The sequence below is a fragment of the Mirounga leonina genome, unplaced genomic scaffold (genome assembly GCF_011800145.1).
Source record: "Mirounga leonina isolate KUSES-001 unplaced genomic scaffold, KU_Mleo_1.0 Mir_173, whole genome shotgun sequence".
Taxonomy (NCBI): domain Eukaryota; kingdom Metazoa; phylum Chordata; class Mammalia; order Carnivora; family Phocidae; genus Mirounga; species Mirounga leonina.
The window spans coordinates 9,302,495-9,325,297 of record NW_023270447.1 but is presented as its reverse complement, the minus strand read 5'-3'; the positions used below and the strand labels follow the sequence as shown (position 1 = coordinate 9,325,297).

The 22,803-nt window shown below is 37.2% G+C and overlaps 1 protein-coding gene across 3 annotated transcripts in view; it reads right to left on the bottom strand.

Moving 5' to 3' along the window:
* The window catches only part of OLFM3 (olfactomedin 3), a 41,926-nt gene extending 21,126 nt beyond the window's left edge, over nt 1-20,800 (bottom strand). Inside the window, exons 1-5 of one of the 3 annotated variants that reach the window (XM_035020135.1) lie at nt 20,655-20,800; nt 19,433-19,438; nt 18,290-18,322; nt 10,735-10,870; nt 4,301-4,456 (exon numbers count right to left, since the gene is read on the bottom strand). In XM_035020135.1, the coding sequence (XP_034876026.1) occupies nt 4,301-4,456; nt 10,735-10,870; nt 18,290-18,322; nt 19,433-19,438; nt 20,655-20,800 (477 nt within the window). Of the gene's footprint in view, nt 1-4,300; nt 4,457-10,734; nt 10,882-12,769; nt 12,776-14,663; nt 14,685-18,289; nt 18,323-19,432; nt 19,439-20,654 lie in introns of all 3 variants that reach the window. The other 2 variants (XM_035020136.1, XM_035020134.1) reach the window with 2 other exon arrangements.
* Between the last annotated feature and the right edge of the window lie 2,003 nt (nt 20,801-22,803).

The window sequence follows — 22,803 nt, the reverse complement described above, 5'->3', positions numbered from 1 at the left end:
AGCCTGATGCAGTACTGGATCCCAGGATCCCGGGATCACCACCTGAGCCGAAGGAAGATGCTTAACCGACTGGGCCACCCAGGTGCCCCTGTGCTTTTCTATAAAACAAATTGATCCTTATCATAATTATAAAAACTTTTTATGATAGCAATTAAGGGTTAATGTATTATTTCACTTTCTGGTAGCATTTTATAATGTGAACAATGCATTATTTAGGAAATATAATCAGGGTCCATCTTCTAATTGTGAATTACTAGAAATAGCTCACTGACTAATTGTCTATGTTATGGGGGTACTTACAAGAAATTTTGTATCCTGGAACAGCTTTTCTGTAACACTTAGAATTGTTCCAACTATGGCTTTCTCCCATTCTATCCCTTCCATTATGCTCAGGTAGTCCTCATTCTTTTTAACATCCATCTTAGCACAACATCATTAGGAAGGTAAGTTCAGCAAGCATAATAAATCATGCAAAGCTCCTTAAAGCTCAAAGAAATGCATGTTGCTGTTTACAATTTTGAATTATTACCCACACTCTGACTCCATTTGCTCTAGCATAGATAATTTAGAGCTCTTTAAGTAAGGCAGAGTTGCTCACCCATGTAGTGAATTAACTCTTTTAACTCTTTCAGGGACCAATGTGCTCACAGTTTATGTAACAAAGGAACTAGTTGTACAGAGTTGTTCGAAACTGCAAAGTTGATTTTCATCTGGAGAACAAGAAGCATATTTTGCCAACACAGTGTCTCTTATTTCTAGCATCATGGGACTGAGCCTCACCTGCAGTTTCACTTTCAGTTTCTAGGTGTGTCACCCTTTCTTCTTTTCCTTTAATTTGGTGGTAGTGGTCAGTGAAAATATTTCATGAGTGTGAGTCAGTTGTGTGTGTATGTGTTTTTTTACAGATGATCTCATTTGTGGAAAGAGCTGTCACTGTTATAATCATTTGAGAATAATCCATAGGTGCTGTCAGAAACCATGCTGTATACTAACTAATTAAAGGAGCTGAAAATTGCATTTTAAAATTACATTTGGAAGATGTTATTACTATAAATGCATTAAAATAGCAGGAGCTCCCATTGCTGCCTTGATTTATGGGCTTATGTCTCTTGTGGGGAAATTTCCACTTGCTCTGTAAGCTCAGAATTCTTCAATTTTGTCTATATGTCCATGCTGAGTGGGAGGGGACAGAGTCTTCATAATGAGAAAGATTCATAAATATCACAGTGAAAAGGTGGAATTGCATAGCTCTACTCATTTTGGTGGCTCATTTGGAAATAAACTTATTAGTCTGAGCATCTTATGGCATCCCAAGAGGAAGACACAATTGCTTCATTATGATTTTAATAAGAAGAGTTCTGTTGGTAGCATTTGCTGCATATTATAGCAACAGTTACAATGAAGAGTTTTATGTTACACTATGGGAATACTGAAAAGAGAGCAATTCAGTGTCATAATTTTGGGGACTTTTTTTTCCCTGAACTAAAAAAAAAAAAAAAGTAATTATATTTTAGGATCTTTTCAAAAATTCATAATTTGATTATTGGTAATCAATTTTGAAACTCTTGATGCTAGTCAGAGAGCAGTGGAAAGTTCGACCAATATACATATCAAATACTTAAAAGGTTAAAGTAGAATAGCACAGATCTGTACTTACTAATTTCTTCTAGAATTTCACTTTCTACTATGTCGCTCTTACAGCAAAGGTTGTAGCTAGACTACCTTGCCCAACCATGATCTTTTCATATAAGAATGATAGTCTCAAGTGTGATAACTAGAATAAGATTTTCATCCTAAAAAGTACAGAAGACAGAACCTACTTAGCGTTTTTGATAAGTTGAAAACGGTGTACCAGAGTAGGATTTTCTTCCAATTTGAAAGTATTGTTTGATGTAAACTTACTTTTGGAATGTTCCAGTTCTTTGTCTCAAATATGGCATCTCAGCACCTAGATGCCGAGTCACCATTGGACTCATGCTCAGACTCAGTGAATACATAAATTCAACAAACATATTTAGCATGTTATTATTATAATTAAATTTCAGAGAGTTATAGTCTACTTGGAGAGGCAGTATAGAACTGGTAATATTAGGCTTACTTCTAGAGCTGGATGTTGTGGTTCTGATGTATATTAGGTATTTAGTGCTGAACAAATTGCATCAATTTCTTCATCTCAACGATGGAGATACTTATGGTGCCTACTTTATAGTATTGTTGAGAGGATTAAATTAGCTAATATATATTTAAAGTTGTCAGAACTATGTGTTGAATATGTGTAACTCTTCAGAAAAATATTATTGCTGTTTGGATTTTTACATATAACTGAAGTATCTACTTGGATATGTGAATTAGTAAAATCAAAATCATTAGGTCATGTGGTGCTACCTGAAAATTAAGTTTTCTTACTGATAGCCTGGCTGCTGCTAGGCAAACTTCTAGAAAAGGTAAATCATTTCCTTGAGTTTCTCTCAGCTTTGTATCTTTTTGTTTACTTCTGATCTTCTCCCAACAGTTCCCACAGATGGACATGCTTCATCATGTGTCCCCAGGCAGGCCAGGCCTGGCACCCTCAAACTATCCCTTGGCATCGCAGAGTTCTGCCTTGTCCATCTGAGCTTAAATAATTTTCACTCTGTGCCAGACACCCTGAGCATCTCTCCTTCTGTCCTCTTTCTTTTCTGGGAATGCTCTCCCTGTAAGTGCCAGCTTACCATTGCCTATCTTGTTGATGGTCTCAGCATCCAGCTCACGTTACTCCTCTACAGCCTACATCCTAACCCTGAACATTGCAAATGTTCTGGTTTTCTCCAAGTCCTCTGTGATTGTGTGTGTGTGTGTGTGTGTGTTGGGGGGACTAGTCCAAAACTACTTTCTTGAAAATTGCCAAATCTTGTAACTCTTCCCCTGATCTTCTCTGAATGAAATTAAATAACATTACTCTTCCCTTTGTGCTGTTAAATAATATTTATGCTTCTATTTACTATCAATTTTACCTGTTTGTTTTAGTTGTCGTTCATAGAAGAGAGATCATTACATATCCAGCAGTGGGCCCAACTCTGCCTTGCACACAGTTCATGCTCTAATGTTGGTTGATATTAACTCATTTCCTCCTCAGCCTTATATTTTTCGCGGTTTACCATTCCCCCATAAATTCTCTATTCATCCAGTTCACTCATTCTCTCATTTCCAATAATATTTACATTTATTGTATCTTCTAAGCCTTGTGTTAATTTGTTCTAATTTCTTAACCTCCTGGCTTTGTGTCCTTTTCTCTTCAACTTAAACTTCATGATTCATCCCTTCAGCCTCATCTCTTGTCAATACCCTCAATTTTCTTACCCTCTCTTCCTTCTGTTGTACCTCTCTGGTAAAACTTTAAAACTGGTTCACTGCGAAACTGTTTTCTATACCTACCTACTCGGCTCCTGACCACCACTAAAGAAAATTACAAAACCATGAAAATTTCTGCCAGATCAAAATGTGCTATGTGGAGATCCTATCACATGTCCCTGACTAGCTCTGTGTCCATCATCATTATGTGTGAAAAGCACTTCTGATGCTTAAATTCAGGCCCATTCCCTTATCATCAGCAGTGACTTTCACTAGAGAAGGGAAGGAAAAAAGAAACTATTATGCTTATAAAACCACAGTATGTTTTATAAACTATGTGCTATCGCTTTGGAGGCAGATTATTTCTTTTTAATAGAGGCTCAAGTGGTATTATCATAGTCAGATTTTTAAAAATATGGCACTGTCATACATAGGTACTAAACATCCACATAGCATGCTTAAAAGCACTATTTCTCCATTTTCAGTGTTTCTGGATAATAGCCAAAAACAACTTAAAGTCTAAGAAAAGACTTGGTATCAAATTATGAAACATCCATCTTTTTATTTTTGTATGCTATTATTAATGGTATTATTGCCTCTTTTAATAATAAATATTCTCTATATGTCTCTTGATATTAGCAGGGCATAAAGTCATCAGAACAAACTTTGATAAATTTAATTATTAATTTTCCTTGAGATTTCCCCTTGTCTTAGATATTGAATTGCCTGTAAATATATCCAGAAACTCCACCAAGCTCTAGGAGGATTAGGCTCTTTTTATAGCAAGTCTGCTATGCATTCCTACCAGCTAATGGTCAGTTTCAGTGGAGAGATGATTGACATCCCCAGTGAGTCTTTAACCTTGCTCGTATGGGCCAATGCACAGTTATTTCTAGCTGATTGCCATGCTGGCTGTCCATTACACTCAGTGTCTGATTTGGATTGACAATATTGCAGAAGTCAAACCTACTTGAAAATGCTTGGTCATTAGTGTCTTCCGATCATCTTCAATCTGCCGAAACTTGGCTTTCAGCCCTTTCATTTGGGTTTCCATTTTTAGAACATATTGGAAATCTCTCTGAGTTCTCAAGTTTAAGACTTCAATAGACTGGGACATGTTCTGAACCTGTTAAATAAGAAAATTGGCCATACATTATTTTCTGTGTACAGGAGCATGCAATCACTACTGAAGTAGCAAAAAATGACATTAACATAAAGAACTGCCAAGTATCAAATCCATATTTGCAGCCCCACACGATATGTTTTCAGAGAGCAATTCTTTGTGATAAACAATCAAAAAATTCAGCAAAGGAAAATTAAACCTAGGTGGGAAATAATAAAATTTGACATTTAGCATTAGAGATAAATAAATATAAATAAGAGTTTAATAAATCAGAAAAGTAAATTTTAAAAACAGAAATTTCATTCCAGGGGTATGTAGGCTTATAATGCCCCAAGCTGTTGAATGTTAAAATGAGTTGTTTCTGTAAGTACTAACTCTGATTTCTTCAAGATCGGGATGTTTAGCAATTGTGGATGGTAGTGACGTGTCCAACAGAATTAGAATGCATTCATGTCAGTACAGTTATTTCAACATCTTAAGTTCTCTCAGGAGTGAGACTGAATTGACCAAGATGCATGTGGCAATGCCGGGACACCCCCAAACATAGTGTTTAAGAGACCTGGAAAATGGCACTGTATCAGGTGTTTGGTAGGTAGACAGTAAACGCCGATTAAGCTGATGGTAACTTCTTAGGTCCCTAGGGCCCCAGGCTATGTAGAAGTAGGAAATAGGTGACTTATAAAACATTTAGAAATGGGAAAGAAAGCCTGCTGTAATTTTTTGTGGTAGCAAAAACCTAAAAATAAAGTGAAAATGTCTAATAGTTGGAGAGCTAGTAAATGAATTGGGGAATGGAGGACAAATACACTGTTCTAAAGGGTAAGCTAGGTTTCTGTACCTTGGTACTCAAAGTATTGTCTACAGAGCAACAAGTTTGGCATCACTTGGGAGCCTGTTAGAAATGCAGACTCTTGGGACCTACCCCAGAGCTACTGAGTCAGAATCTGCATTTAGAATCCCCAAGTGATCCCCGTGTTTATTAAATTTTGCTCAACATGGAGGAATTTCCATGAGAAAAGCAAGTGAAAGGAGCGAATGTAACAGCCTTTATATAATTTGATCTTTTACTCTAAATCAAATTCTCTGTGTGTGTGTGTATGTGTGTGTCTTTCTCTCTCTCTCACACACACATACCCATAAAAGAAAATGGGGCATATGAGCAAAAAATCATGGTGGAGAGAGGTATGTAAGGATTAGAAGAATACATATTGGGATGTTAGTTTTTTGGCAGGAGGTGAGATGTGGGTGAGAAGACATTTTTGTTACTATAAATATTCTAGAAAGGAGTCCCTGCTAAATAGAATATATGTAAATTTGCATAGAATTATGTTTTATTTGCATGAAATGAATACATGAAAGCACCAAAAAAACATTGTGGTGGAATTTCAAGTGAATTTTACTTTGTTTCATACATTTTTATGCATTATTCTTTTTATTTTTAAATACGCATTATTTATGTGTAAGTGAAAAGTTATTTTCATTGCAACAATTGTGAGTTACAAATAAGGAGGTAGTAATTTATTCAATTTTTGTCATCACATATGTCACAAAGCTCAGTGGACCAGCTAGTTATAAAGAGCCCATTGTTGGTGCATTCCTCAGAACTGGAACATTCCGAAAAGGCAGTGCATTCTGCAACCTTGGCTTGCCTACTTCTACTTATTAAAGAAGGTTATATTTTCCTGTTTTGTTTTTCTTTTCCTGCTGTTTCACCCATAGTGCTGCCTTTTATGAATGCTATCTTTTCAGGTGTTATTATAGTCTCGCTTATATTAAAACTGATTGTGTATTGTGTGTATTGGGTCGGAGCAAAGAAGCAGCTGCCCTTCTGTGAGCTCTGTCTGTGAGCTTCAAACCTGAATCTTATTAAAATCTTTTATTTCCAAGATCTTACACAGAACCAGGCACAGACTAATTGCTCAATAAATACCTATTGGGTAAAATTATCTTAGGCTTCCGATAGTACTAATAGGTAATTAGTCTTTTACTATTTTAAGGAAAGTTCCCTCCTTCTGTCACTGTTACACTATACCATTACATCACTCTCAAATATTTCTTAATTTACTATCATTCCTACTTAGGCAGCTTCATTTTTTTTTTTTTTAATCTTTATTGCAGCACAAAATTACTGAGACAGCATTGAAAGATGGAGATGGTAAATGCATCTTGGATAAATCTGATGCTCTCAAAATAATTTTCAGCTCCATTATGGTTAAGCATGAATAAAGAAAAGCCATTTGTATTAAAGAAACTGTCTACACATTTGAATATAGCATTTGTCTCCGAAGATACCCATCATTGGCATGACCATATTTTCCTAGGAATTCCATGTACCTAGGCAGAGTCTGTACAGTTAGAAAATGATAGGCAAATGAGATATTCGGAATAGCCTCTCTTTTATTTCACCTCCGACTAACCCTATGGAGTTAATTTTCAACTTTATTTGTGTTGTGAGAAAATGTGCTGAGAGAGTTTTTGCTGAGGCTTGATTGTGACCATCTATATTGTAGAACTCTGCATAATTATAAGAGCTACCTTGGGGGTAATATATATATATATATATAAAAGATTTTATTTATTTATTTGACAGAGAGAGAGACAGCAAGAGCAGGAACACAAGCAGGGGGAGTGGGAGAGGGAGAAGCAGGCCTCCCGCGGAGCAGAGAGCCGGATGCGGGGGTTGATCCCAGGACGCTGGGATCATGACCTGAGCCGAAGGCAGACGCTTAACGACTGAGCCACCTAGGCGCCCCTACCTTGGGGGTAATAGATAGAGGTAGAGCTGGGTAGTTGAAAAGGATTTGGCTTTGGTCTGTCTTTTGCTTTTCCTGCTAGCTATATCTGAGAATGTTTACTTTCCCACTGTTTACAGAGACCCCCTGAGTATGTTTCCTGATGATACCTGAGACTGGATTCCCACAGTTACACCTGTAAGAAGGAGACCCATCTGCTGTGGTTCCTCTTTTAGTCTGTTTATCTCTCATGTTCTACAGCTTAGTTTTTCATGTGTGTCCCTGTGTTTAGACCCTCTCTACATCATCTGGCAAGCTCACTGTCTCCCTGATAATTTTTTAAACTATTTATCTTGGTTCTTTTTTTTTTTAAGATTTTATTTATTTATTTATTTGACAGAGGGAGACACAGCGAGAGAGGGAACACAAGCAGGGGGAGTGGGAGAGGGAGAAGCAGGCTTCCCGCAGAGCAGGGAGCCCGATGCGGGGCTCGGTCCCAGGACCCTGGGATCATGACCTGAGCCGAAGGCAGACGCTTAACAACTGAGCCACCCAGGTGCCCCTATCTTGGTTCTTTGTATAAATAAAATGTCTGAGGCCTTTCTGACCTTAAACACAAATTAACTTAGATTTTCACTGTAATTCATAATTATTGTGGAGGCTAACTTGGAAAAAACACAGCCTACAGTTCAATATGTTTGGAGAGTGTTGGTATTAACAAAACTAAACAGATTCTTTGCTGTAGGTCTTCACAGAACCTTTAGTATTGAAGTATGCTGGTGTAGTGGAAATCATCAAGAGCGAAGTATCACGTACAGTGTTTCTTAAAATCATTTTATTGGGTGGATGTCACTGGCATCCTCTTCCAAAAACCACACTTTAGGAAATATTGTCCTAGACAATGCAGGACATCTTCAACTGTACAGAGAAGCTACACAGCTAACAGACATTTTTTAAGTGAACAGTTTTAGTTTGGGTGTATGAAGACCTGAAATATTGTGAAACCAATTGTAATTCTTTAAATATTAAGTAATATAGATACTGATTAAAAATGTCTTGACAGTACATCAGTTAAGTGTGGGTACCACTGGTGACATTCTGGTTGATACCAGCATGATGCTGAGAAAATGCCAAGCTTATCTGGTAAAGCCCCACAGCCTACTGGTTGAGTGACATTGGTAGGTTCTTCCACCTCAAAGAGCAGTTTCTTTTTATGTACACTTAGAAGGGCAGGACCTCAGCTGTGAGGAGTGAATGGACAGGGTACAGATATGATGACATACGGGACATACTGTTATCAGCATTATTCTTCTTAAAAATATTTCCTTATTATACGACTAAGTCAATTCTTTGGTTGATAGTGAATGGGCTGCTTAAACTCATGCTCCTGTTTTTACATCTGGTGCCCGTAGGTAGACGGGAAGCTATAGAGAAGTCAGGAGGGAACTGGCTCAGTCTGAGTAAGGAGTGCTCGTTTCACAGGGCTTTTCTTCGGGTCAGTGCAGCAAACTAGTGCTACTTCCTTCCTTCAAGCCACTCTGTGTACACAATTGACTATTCCTCTTGGCCTATTAATACTCTCCAGTGAGGAATTTAATACGCTTAACTTGTAGAGACCCAGATTCTGTTAATAAATTTTGTGGGTTTTTGGGTCACTGAAATATGATGATTTTTTTGAAAGTGTGATTTCCTAGAATTTCTTTAAAACATTAAACATGTTGCATATTAGATGGAGTGGTCATAGACATTTCAGTGATTGCTTTCAGCCAACCTCCTGGGTTGTATTTTTCTTTGCCTTATTCATCCTGCACTAATTCCTGGTTTTATCATAGTTCTGGAATACATTTCACTTTGGACCTGTAGAGGGTATTATCCACTTCCTGACACTTTATTTGAATTTTTTGACTGATTTTTGAAGAAATGTCTGAATCTCTATAGAGGTGTGTATATGTAATGCTATACTGAAAAACAGTGACACAAATAAGATTACAGTGTTTAAGAATATGTTTCTCACCGTAGCTGATATAGAAAAAAGATGCTTTTGCACAGAAAAGAATATAGGAGCAGAAAGTCTGTAATTTGAGGAGAAATACAGTTTAATAGAAAATAAAAAATTGGATTTAAAAATTTAAATCTTTTTACCAGTGTAATTAATTTCCCTAGTAGCCAAACAATATGAAACTATGTATTTGGATTTTTTTCATAGAAATAAAGAAAATCAAGATTGGTAAGCAATACCGAAGAGAAATCACAGTTCATATGTCATGCTTTCTAATAGCTAAGAGGCACATTAGCTAGGGTCATTAACTTAAATGAAAATGACATTTGCTCTTGTCTGGGAGACAGATATTGAAGGAACAAGGGAAGATGGGATCTTATAAAAAGAGACTTAAGAAGAGAGAGCCAATAGATTGATGATATCTCTAAGGAGAGGGGGAGGAAAAACAGGACTAATCATTGTATAAAAACAAGAAAAAAACTTTCTTAAAATCTTAGCACATCAATAGACTTCCAAGTAATGTACACAGAGGGAATTTATTTTCATTATATGGTAGTAGAAGGAAGTTATTGTTGCTCGGCTTGCAATTGCATAAAGTCAGCATGTCTTTATTAACAAATTTGATGCTTTCGTTTTCCTAGCTCTTCTTAATTTTCCGTAAAAAGTTCCTATTCACTGCCATCATTGTGTGAATGATCATGAAAATGATATTGCACAGAGTGAATTGTTGAGTATGGTGTCCTCTAAAAGCACATACTACCTTAGTTATCTTATTATCCCTGAAGGTATTTAAAATTCCAACATGTTGCCATCCTTCCATCAGTCTGGCCACCCAGCTGTCCTACTATATTCAGAGCCCAACACAGTGAAATTCTGAACGAGAATAATTGAAAGAACCATTCATTGTTTTGTTTTTTTTTTTTTCTCAAACTAAACATAAATAACCTTTCATGAGCTGACTTCTTTCTGTAAAAAAGAATAAATCAAGGGCATTCTGCATTTGATTGTTATGGATCTGGCTTAAGTAAATTATATGGAGAAAATGCTATTGAATGAAATTGAAGAGCTTAATGTTCAGGAAGGACTTAGAGAATGATGATAAATACTTGAAATTACTCATTATCTGTTCAGAAAGCTTGCATATTGCATTCCATTATTTTAACTTCCTTGCAAGGTTGTTAATGGGATTCAAATGCATGAGCTCAAAGAGCCTAGTGTGATCCTGGGAGTTGAGGATAAATTTCTGGCATAGGAGTAAGACTGCTTGCCTTTTTTTTTTCTTAAGGATAGACCAACTGGATATTAAGATATATGATAACCAGTCTTAAGAAGGTAAGATTGAGAAAAGTAAAAAGTAATATAAGTAGAACAGTAGAGCAGGAAGCTTGAGGTACTCCTTTTCAGGAAGGGGAAAAAAAAAAGTTTATTTGAGAAGGGGGACAAAAATTGGAAGGACCTTCCTCACCATTGCCTGCTTTCCCACATTTCCTTTTCAAGGAATGGTAGATTAAAAAAAAAAAAAAAAGTTCACGGAGGATGGGGATACCTACCTTTTCCAGAAGCTGGCGAAGCTGCCTGCTTTTGGCATCCCGGGAACACAAGTTTTGTTCTGGAGCCACCACCGTGCATATGCATCGTCCGTCGGGATCCTGTGCTGAACTGTAGACTTGCCACCCTTCTTTGGGACTAATCTGAGTCTGAGGAAACCAATGGCAAACACACAACAGAGACCTCCATTACAGGATAAAGAGAATGTGGGTTTGTAACATTTTATTTTTATTTATTTTATTTTTTTTAAGATTTTTACTTATTTATCTGAGAGAGAATGAGAGACAGAGAGCACGAGAGGGAAGAGGGTCAGAGGGAGAAGCAGACTCCCCGCTGAGCAGGGAGCCCGATGCGGGACTCGATCCTGGGACTCCAGGATCATGACCTGAGCCGAAGGCAGTTGCTTAACCAACTGAGCCACCCAGGCGCCCGGGTTTGTAACATTTTAAGCAAAACATCTTTTTTGATAATTAAAGTTTCTGTTTTTATTCTTTAAAGTTAGAAAGAGATTAAATAACTTCTATAGGTAGCCTAGCTTCATTCAGTTACACCTTCTTTATCAGTCCCCCAGAAGGAGAATTTTTCTTTCTATATGCTCATATTATTAACTACTTACTGACCCTACAGCACTCCCTAATGCTTTTTGTCATATTTGGACATTTTAGTGCAACTTTAGAAGCATCTGATAACCACTGAATCACATATCACTAGTCTTTCTACATAAGATCTGTTACCTTGTCTTTCTCAACAGTAAGTGGTAGTTAGTAGTATATATATATATATATATATATATATATATATATATATATATTTATCTGATTATTATTCATGTGTGATATTCTGAAGCAAAGCCCTATCTTAAGGACCTTCCTGTGTATTGAAGGGGCAGTTATTAATAAAGCTAGAAAAGTAGCATATAAGAATATAGGGTAAAAAGAATTAGATCAGTATGGTTTTGCAAAGGAAGCAGAGTCCCAGAGAGGTTAAGGAGAGTATTTTGACATAGTCCGCCAAATTCATCTCCTCAAATTACTTCTGTGCACTTAATCACCACCCTACCTCTCTAGAACGCTAGCTTAAAGTGGCTTTCCTATCTATGAAGGAGGCAGCTTAAAGTCAGCCTCCTATATCTTCCTATAGGAAACTTCTTTCCAACCAAATTGGTCTGTGTGTGTCCTGAAAGGATGCCACCTTGATTCATATCTTTGTATGTTATTCATTTTGTTTCTCCTGCTTGGAATACCTGTTTTATAAACCTTCAGTTTACTAAGCCGTTATGGTTTCTACTTCTTCTGAAAGATTGTCTGTATTATTCATTAGGCATTTAATGTGTATTGTCTAGTGTTCTATTTGCCTTTCATATGTCTTATTTCAACACTTAGTTTATATCCAACTACTAGATAGTTCCTGTCATATCAAGTACATTCTATCAGGTACAAAGATAAGTACCCTCATCTTTTATCTAGTTACTTTGCAGAAAGAACTGTGCTTTAAACGTATACTCTCCACTGTACAAACAGAAGTCACTGCGGATGACATGATATACTGCCCAGAGAAGCCCTCATTCATTCCTCCAGCTGCTGCGATTATCAGTAGCTTGACTCTCCATTGGGTTTCTCCTTGGGGATTGCCTAGGCTGAAGAATGCAGCCTGTTCAAGGTCAGGCCCTATTCCAAGGGACACATCACATGCATTGACTTTGATGATGCAGCAGTACAAAGAAGCACCCTAAGAAGCAGGAATTATTATTTCCATTTCACAGAAGAGGAAATTGCCTGGGAACGCTCAGCTTGGATGTAGTAGAGCTCGTATGAAACCAGGCAGTATGCTCCAGAGCAGCTGTCAAATGGAAATATAATAATTTTAACTTTTCTAATAGGCTTGAAAAAGGAAAAAGAAATAATCTTAATGTATTTTATTTAACTCAGTATATCCAAAATATTTCAACATGTAATCAATATAAAAATTATTCATGAGATACTTTACATTATTTTTCCTCTTTTTTTTGTACTGTCTTTGAAACTGTGCATTTTATACTTACGACTTACCTCAATTTAGATTAGCCACATCTCAAATGCTCAATAGCTACATGTGGCCTCCTTATTGGACAGTGCAGCTCTAGAGCCCTGCTTTTAATTACAATGCCATATCAGTCTGATGTTGAACAGCAAGATAATTGTTTTTAAAGGTCAGTCATGTATATTGAAAAAACTACCTAACAGATGTTACATAGACAAACCATCCAATTTGATCTGAATTTGTTTTTCCTGTGGAAATATCAGAAAAATCAGTGGGCCTCTTTCTAGCTAAGTTCTGGCTTACTTCTATAGCTAGGATCAGAAATTCATCAGCCTTTCTATGGTTTCCAGGGATTCAGCTGGTAGGTATTTCTTGTATGATCAGGAGAAGAGGGAGATGAATTTAGTCTAGAAAATAAGGTATTTAATGAATCAGATTGGAGGGTCAAGGCTGAGGAAGAGTGAGAGAAGGGCTAAGGGTTGGGAACTGAGATGCTGTTAGGAACAGGAGGCGAAGAGAGGCCAGCAGAGGATTGTCTTGCAAAATGCCCAGTGTTACTGGACTCAGCTGCTGTTTGCCTATAGACCTGGAGTGTTTTGCCAGGCTAAAAGCAGACTCTTTAAAGAACTAATGCAGGCTGACTTCCCTCTCCACAGATCTGCTCTCGCCTGTGAGATCTTCTGTCGCTAGAATTCACAGTGGATACTGATACAGTTTCCTACCTATCCTGTCCCAGGTCCCAGATCACTGCATACCATCAACCAACACACAGTTCTTTTTCTTTTCAAGGGCTTCAGCAATAATCACTAGAGGGAGCTGATAGGCATTCTGACAACAATCATGAACAAATATCAGAGAAGCTATAAGTTATAAACTCAAGAAACTCTTGAAGATGTCATAGTCCTTGTCCTTGATCTATAATGAGAAGCAAATGGTGCCAGTGCTCTTTTTAATCTACCTTTTCAGATAATTCATGGAGGCTTCCTATGCTGCCTTTTATTTCTGAAGCATTGGATTCATTATTATTCCTTTCTTTTTCATTCTCTTATCCCTTCTAGCATTTATGCCTGAATATCCAGTTAGGATAGAAAGATGTACTTAAAATTATATATTATTAGAGTCAACATCTTTTTTATTTTTTTAAATGTTTTATTTATTTATTTGACAGAGAGAGAGATGGCAAGAGAGGGAACACAAGCAGGGGGAGTGGGAAAGGGAGAAGCAGGCTTCCCGCTGAGCAGGGAACCTGATGCAGGGCTTGATCCCAAGACCCTGGGATCATGACCTGAGCCGAAGGCAGACGCTTAACGACTGAGCCACCCCTGCGTGCCTTAGAGTCAGATAGCATCTTAAAGATTATTGTGTTACCCTTTTTGTATTAAAGAAGAAAAATGCAGAGATCACAGAATGGAGATGGGAATGGTTTAGCAGAGTAGTTTCAGTGATACAATTAGAGGTTTAAACTAAGTAACAGTATGAGGCTTAAATATCTAGACATAGGTCCTGTAGTTTCAGTTAGACCTCACCTAACATTGGACACAAATCTCCAGTATGTTAGAAAATTAAATCTTGTCACTAGGATAAATTTAGCTTTTGGATAAAGGAGCTCAGGTCACCCAATTATAATATTAAAATATCTTTAACAGCAGTGCAAACACTGATAATTAAACCTGGCAGCATTAATATTGGTGTTCACTCCCAAGTGTTTGGCCAACTAGTGAAGAGCTTATCACGACAGGGCAAGGTGTCATTTGCTCTCTAGAATGACGGAAACAGGAAAGGTGAATACGGTTTGATGTTCATTTAGCATTCTCCCTCAAGTGTCAGCTTAATAAAAGTAGACTCCAGCCTTGTTTGTACTTCCAGTTGTCTTCTTGTAAGAATCACTGAAAAGAGCCATGACCTTATCTACTACAGAGTTAGTTTGAATGATCTCAACTATAACAAGTTACCTCTTGGGCAAGAAAAAGGTAACTCAAAAGAGAAAAATGCTGATATAAAAGATGAGTGCCTGACAGTCCTGTGGGTTTTGATAGAGACCTCTTTGTCAGGATCAGTGATAAATAAAGGAAGCTTTATGAGCATCTCTAGTGCTCTCTTTTAGGGTATCTATAACTGGCATTGAAAAGAGGGTCAAAATAAAACCAACTAAGACCTCAGGTGGAAGGAAATATTTAGACAATTTTTGGATACCAATGAAAAAAGACCTGCCATTTTAACTTACAAGAGCAATTATTCAGGTGTCTGTAGAACTCAAAGTAATAGCAAACATTTATGCAGTCAAATGCTCTACCACTGAGCTATACCCCCATAGCAAACATTTATGGAGCTCTAGCCATTACTTGGCAGTTCACATGTACTATTGCCTTTGAATATCACACTAACCTTATGGATGAGGTTATGTTATTTTACCCATTTTATAGATGAGGGAAGTGAGACTTAAAGACCGTAAGGAACTTGCTCAAGGTCATGCAGGGGGTAGTCAGGAGAGCTGGGATTTGTGGTTTGATGTCAGTTTGATGTCAGAGTCTGAGAGTTTAACCACTACACTGCACCACCAGTTATCTGAAATTGCCTTTTATAAATGCTAAAGATAACCCTGAAAGCATTTTGGGAACTGCTGTGAAGGCCAGTGCTTGGACCTGGAGGGTGCATGTGGTTTATTACTATCCAAAGCATTGCTAATCATAGTGGTTACTGATTCAGTTCTCTTTGAACCTTTTGTGTTAATTAGAAGAACTAAATGAACTATTTAGCAGTTTTTAATATTGCAGAACTCATGAAATATTTAAGAATGCTCTAAATAGGAGAATTAAAATGATAATTTTAACAATTAGATTTCAAGTCTGGATTCTTTCCTTATAATTTAATTACAAAGCTATGCTTTGGTAGCTACTGTGTGAGAGTTTTCCCAAAACTCCAGCGGCTTTGTACCAGAAAAGAAAGATACCGAGGTAAGAGTAAAAATAAATAAAAATATCTTGCATTTCAGTTTGTTTTTCTGTTTATAAAATCCCACCCTTTGTATTAATCTCATTATTTTTGAAACAACTACCCTTCCTTTGACATAGACATTATCTTAGTTATGAGGAAATTGAAAATCAACATAAGCATTTTTTTCAAGTCATCCATTTAGTAAATGTCGTGTATAGGACCTCAGACCCAGTTTTCTTCAACTGTCAGCCCAGAGTCTTTACTCCCATCCTCTGCAGATAAATGCGGACAGATAGTCTATGTCCACTCACCAAGAGCCAAAAAATTTTCTTTGGAGGAAGTGCACGCAGGCAGATGGAGGGCATTATCTAAACAGTATGGAAATAAGTAGCGATTGGTACCCCAGAGGAGCTGTTAGCAGTAAAGACTCAGCAAGACAACTGGATGTTCCTGTGGTGGGCTCTGCAATCATTTATCAGGGCCCAGGTGGAGAGGCGGGCGAAGGACAGAATTCTGATCCTTCCAAGGGAACCGGATCAGCTAGTTGAATGTTGCTAGGTCTTATGTTTTATCTTGAGTTTCTAGGCATTTCATAGAAGTACAGACTGAGGCAAAAAAGAATAAGGAATCTACCTGTTGGAAGTGGTGTACAAGGTATACAAAATAAAGCAGAGAAAAATCCATTTATTAGCCCCTATTTGATTTAGAGTGGAGATACCTAACTGATGATGAAACCCCTTATAAATTTTTTGTCTGAGGACATGTTTGGTCTCAGAGAGTGAAATGTGGTTTAGCATGCTCATGGCTCTAGTTGTGAAGAGAGGAGAAATGTGAGGAAAGGAATGGGAGAGATGTTGACAGACCATGCTGAACGAAGTTGTGTTCCAGAGGATGTGTTAATAAAGATGTCACTGCATAACAGTTTTCTTCCTATTTCTTATGAGACTAGTTAGAACTGAAATAAATGCATATTTTCACTCAGGAAAGCCTCAAGGCTCTAAGAAAAACGACTACTAAAACAACAACAACAACAAAAACAAATGACAAACAAAAAAACCAAAGATCTAAGATTTAGGTTGGTTGAACAGCTGTATTCATGTTCTGGAAATCACAAAGATTTAGAGTTGGGAAAGACTCAGAGGTCAGACCTGGTCCTGTGTCTTTCCACTCAGTCACGCTTCTGTCTGTTCTTGTGTTTCCACTCGAACTCTGCATGATAAGAATTTCACTGCCTCATAGGCAGCGCCTTCCACTGGTGGAAAGCTGAGGGGCTTGATCTGAGCTTCTGTCTTTGTAATTTTCCTCTTTTGGCCCTACTTCTGCTTTAAGTACTTAAACAGGAATACAGCTACTCTTGTTCACTTTTCTTCTCTAAAAAGGCAATTATCACTTTCTCTGTGGCTCTCAAGATTTGCAGTTGTTTTTCTCATCCATCTCCCACTCCTTAGTTTGTTTAGTTGCCCTTTCACAAAAAGGGATATTGCCTAAGGATTTGAGGAAGAAAAACTGTAAAACACAGAAGTCAGGTGTCTTCATGCAGACTGAAAAAAAGTTGGTGAGTTGAGAATAGAAATTTAGAAAGTATGGAGAGTTTGTGTCAGGGTATTCTACTCATTTTACAGAACTTAAAACTGATTAACTCAGTGAAGAAGTTATTTATGAGGAGAAGTCAGATAGATGTTTGAAACTGTAGCAAAACAAATCATTTATGCCCACAGGTTCCCTTTGAGGCCTCTTCCCACCACAGCAGTCGGGCTGACTGGGAACAGCTGGTGTCTGCTGAACGTCCTCTGCTTATTTAATTGCTCTTTTCCAGGTTCTTCCTGGTGTGGAGTCCACAGCGTGGGGGATTTCTCAGAAGCTCAGCCTCAAGGGGCAGTTACCCTGTGTCAGAGAGAAGTGCCAGAGGGAGTCTGAGCGTTCTGAGAGCCAAGGCTTCACCTCTGCAGACACCAGCTTCTCCAAAGGCTGATGGGCCCAGTGATAAATTGGAAAGAAAAAAGAAAGGAAAGAAGAAAGAAAATAGGGCCAAAGAGGAGAGTAAAGAAATGTTTCTAGATTTTAACAAAAACGAGAGGGAGCATAGTCCCCTAATAAGGAGCTGTATTTAACTGCTTACTAACAAAAATATCCTGGAAATTTAAAAACCTCTTTCAGCTTTTGAGACAATCAAACGCACACTGCCTATTTCAGAGACACTTGCTATAAACAGATTTAATTGCATTTAATCATGGAAACTCTTTTTTTTTCCAGGTTACTTGAAACTACCCTTCTAAAGAAAGACTTCGTATTTGTGTAAATCTGTACTTTTTGCCATCTGCACATTCCATAAACACTCATAAAACAAATTTTAAGACCTACTCTTTTTTTGTTGTTTGTTTTTGTTTTTGATGTTTACACAATTTCAGGCTCATCCCATTCATACTGTCTAAAGTGAGGACATACAGCAAGAATGTTAAAAAGGGCAGGATATCCTAACTAAATCTACTAGGAAGGGCACTCTTACCCTTCCATTGAAGGGAAGTGGAGTCCAGGGTGATAGGAAACCATCTGATCAGGGCAAAACGAACCTACTGTGGCACCAGGGCCAGACGGGGTAAGGACTAGTTAGGGATGAGACCACTCCTCTGATCAGGACTGTGGTCAGGTGATTTTCTTCTTCCCTTGGCTCTCTTATTCACCAGCTGTTTAGTCACTTACACATTTTGGGTCATTCCTCCCACTTGCAGCATGAGGAGGTTGGATTAGATCATTCATATTTCCATTTGAGCTCGAGTGCTAGAAGGTTTCTCTGGAGGAATCTTGCCTAGGGCAAGGGGTTGATTGTGTGGGGAGGGAGCAGATGGTGGAGGCCCGATAAATGCCCCCCCATCATTTATTATTTGACCCATGATCTGTTTTACAGATTGGATTTCCACTTCAAGTTTCACTCAACAAATATTTATTCATTGTGTATTACATAAGATTTAATTTGTAAAAAAGGCACCACTGCCAAAAATAGTGTGAAGATAACTGGCCTGGATGGTTTCAGAAATCCTTTCCACCATTAACATTTTATGATCTTAATCTAGGAAATACAGATTCATTCATTTTTCACTGTAGGAATCATAAGGTATGAGCAATTATCTTGAATAATTAAGGTAGGGAAATGTCATAGCCATTGTTCTGTAAAGTATGCCACTTTTGTAAAACATTAAAAAAAAAAAAAAGCTTTTGCAAGCTGGTTTCTCCTTTCTAGTGAAGAACACCACAGTGTAAACTTCCCTGAGGTTTTTTTTTTTTTTTTTTGTCACCCAAAGGAGGATTTGGCTGTATCAGAACCTTCACAGACCATAGCAATGCTTTATATTTTTCAACCAACAGATTACTCATCAGGAAGTAAAGAAAATGAATTTACTTTAACCTTATAAGATAACTAGAAGTCCTAAAAGGATCATGCATACTTTTGGAAATTTGATTCTCCTCCATCAGCAACAATAGGAAATAAGAAAACCGATGTCTACATACACAAAAAAATACACATATCAGAACCAAGCTATGAAGTTTGGAGTATAACTCATTCATGAATTTCTTAGTTTAGATTCATTTTCTGAAAGAGTTAATTCAACAACTAAGTTGTTGAGAACTGTCAGGTTCTTGAACATTGAGAAAATTTGGCTCAGTGTATATTAATGTAAATTGATTTGATTTTATAATTGTTTACTGATGACATATCATGCTTTCTTTATAGCTAGAAATCTCTTTTACGTCCCTCTTGCCATACATACATCATGCAGGTAAGGAGGGGAATTTCAACCGCAGGCGATTTAAGGTGACTTAAATGACCTAAGGGAGATAAACATAAAAGTGGGTCAAAGTGTGCTTCACATGTGCTCTGCCCACGCCCTAAGCACTGGCTGAATCTAGCAAATTATGTAATTAATTTTTATTTGGCTCTATTCAGTTAATTACACATTGATAGATTAATTATTAGTAGTACCTGCAAATAAGTCTTGAAAATGGAAGGTTGCTTTTCTTTTAGTATCGGACTTTTCGATCTAATGGCAAAATCCAGCGATTAAAAATAAAAGATAGGATAAAAAGGTAAGATAAAGATAAGGTAAAGAGCTCCATATACTAATTCTTTCTGTATCTTTTTATCTGAGAGCAGGGAAATGATTTTTCGAGGATATTCCTTCTGTTTGAATTTGTAACTTTTGTCTGAAAAACCAGTAGTTTTCATTTTTATTTGAAAGGTTTTAGAGTATTGCTAACTAAACCATGGTTCAAACTACCAGAAAAGACTTCGTTATAATGTGGGAAGGGTTAAAACGACATTAATTTTAGGTGAGTGAAGGCTATAGGAGCAAGACTTGTGATAGGAGAGTCTTTATAAAAAATTAAACAATTAAAGGGAGATGATTTATCAAGTAAGTTTTATATTGCTTATGTTTCTTAGCTCTCTTAAGGTCTTTTTGGCAGGCTTCAAATTGCTGAGGTTTTTAAATTTGTGTTTAAAAGAGGTTGGTTTCTCGGACTGAAGGCATTGCAAACAGTCCTAAGAATTGAATTCCAAGGAAGAACCTGCTATAGGAAAACTAGGTTAGACAGAATATACTCAATAGCATACTCTGTAGGAAAAATTACGGGAATTTTACAGACATTAAAAGAAGTAAAATGATAAAAAAACAAAACACATTTCTTAAAGAATCCTTCCAAACCTCAGGTTAATATAGTTAAGTTAAAGCTTATCAGTCTTAAGTATTTAACGAGTCAAGTATTTCCTTTCACAGCTAATTTCTCAGACAGTCCATTTATTTTTTTGGTGTAGCTTTAAAGTGTTCACAAAGAAATATCCATGACTAAAGTTAGCCCATAAATATTGTATCACTGAAGCCGCCCTGTAAACAGAGAAGCAAAATCTCAGCCTTTGCAGTTTACAAAATCAAGCCCACTGGTTTAATGCACTTACTTCCCAAGATGGCCAAACCCACCGGAGTGACTTACTAGAGTATCTGGCGTCGACAGCCTCGTGGTGTTCAGTCCTACCAAGGATGGGAGAGTTTGGGACATCCAGTTTGAGATCATTGCCATGGTACTAAGCACAGCGCCAAGCTTCAGCAGTGGAGGACTCATTGCTGTGGAGCTAATGAGTTTTCATAGTGACTGATTAAGATCCCGGTGCTGGGCTAGCAGCGGGAGGCGTGACTGCAGCACGCCTCATCCACAGCATGAAAAGAGATCAACTTGCCCAGCTCTAATCGCTGGGGAAAGCTCACAGAACCTCTTTCCCCCCACCCTCATGGGAAGTGCCTTGCTCTTCCTTTCCCTTCCTTTCCCAACACTTTGCTCGTTCATTAAAGGAAATATTCTTGATAGGGCTTGGTTGGTAATTATGAGAGCGAAGGTTGGAGGGAGAGGGAAAGTTGAGCTCTTCCTGTTCCCCTGTAGTCAGTTTCCATCAACAGAATCTATTTCCTCTGGGGTTTCTGTGAGTATAATCAGCTGCTCTTTATTGTTCATAAAAAATACACCTTTAGATGGAGGTCTGCCAAAGTGCACATTTCAAACATCAAACTTAATATCTACAGATTTCTCCCAGCGTAGACAGAATACTTTTAGGCAGAGCATGAAAACAAAGTTTGCAAAGAATTTCCAAGATGATCAGATATTGAGAGTAAGAGATTTTAAAGTTTTTTTAACAGTAACCTAAAATTAACATTGTTGCCTCTAAAAAAAAAAAAAGTCAAAGATTAATAGCTACTGCCTGTGAACATTACCCTAGGCAACTTACTTGTGAATAGACAGAAAAGGCAGCCTTAGAGAAAAGCTTTTGTTATGGAAATTTCATGTTTCCAGTTTTGCTTTTAAGAATGAATGCTTCAAAAAAAAAAAAAAAAAAAGAAGAGTGAATGCTTCCTAGTTGGTCAGACAAAAGACAAACTCCCTTAACTGTATTTTCACCTTGTGAAGAATGACAGACCAATACCAGAAGTCTGTCATGAGAAAACATGTGACTTATTAAAAAAGAGCACAGAACTTGGCCTTAGGGAGCCTGAGGGTCCAGTCCTTTTCTCCTCTGGTTAGTTGAGTGACTGGCCAGTGACTTAACATTCTTTGGCTTTCATTTTTCAGGTTTGGACTCCATGCTCTCCAAGGCCCCTTTCAGCTTTAAAATTCAATGATCTGTTTATTAGAGTTCCGTTGGCAAATGTGTATTTTGAATTTGGGGCTTATGGATAGTATTATTATATTCTTTTTACAAATACTATGAATTGCCCATATCCAAATCTCAGGTCCTGAATGGAATAAATCAGAGGCCCTTGTCTTGTATAATATATGTGTTCTAAAATGAAAAAAATGTAGAGAAGAAGACATGAAGGGAAATATGGCTGAATGAAAATTAAATGAAAAGGAACCTGTTATAAGAAGGAAACATACTATTTTGATTCCTTAGGAGAATTCTGGAATTGTTTGTAGCTTGAATTCTCAGCCAAAGATATATATATTTCATAAACAGTTTGGCAGGAGAAATAAAGGAAATGTCTTTAATAAAATTGAAAAAGATACATATTTATAGAGGTGTGTATGCCTTTTATTCTCAAAAAGAGCTTTAAGAGACTCCTCAGGTCTTTCTTGCTTCTATTACCTAGGAATTTAGGCTTTTTTTTTTTTTTTTTTCCTCCAAATGATTTTAGTTGACTCTTATTTTTTTTTTTTTAACCACAGGCTTAGAAAACCTAATATTACTTATTTGTGTCTTTCAGAAATCATATGATATGAGAGATCAATAAGGATAAAAGCACAATAGTTTATATATTAAAGTTAGCCTTGAATAAGAGTATTCATAGAAAGGACTGTGAAATTTTGCATTAGTATTACAATGTGGCAATAACAAAAAGCAAAGTGGATTTACAAATCTAATTATTTGAAAAGTACACCTGGAACTTTACCTGATTTAGGAGGGGGAAGTGTCTTTTCAAGAGCTTAATTTCCAGAATTGAAAACTAATATACATGCAATTGCTAGATAATTTAAGATGCAACATGCAGCTGGTAATTATAGTTATTAATGAACTATCAGTCAACAAAATAATAGTATCTTTAGAAGAATATAGGATTGAATGTCAGGGGAACCAG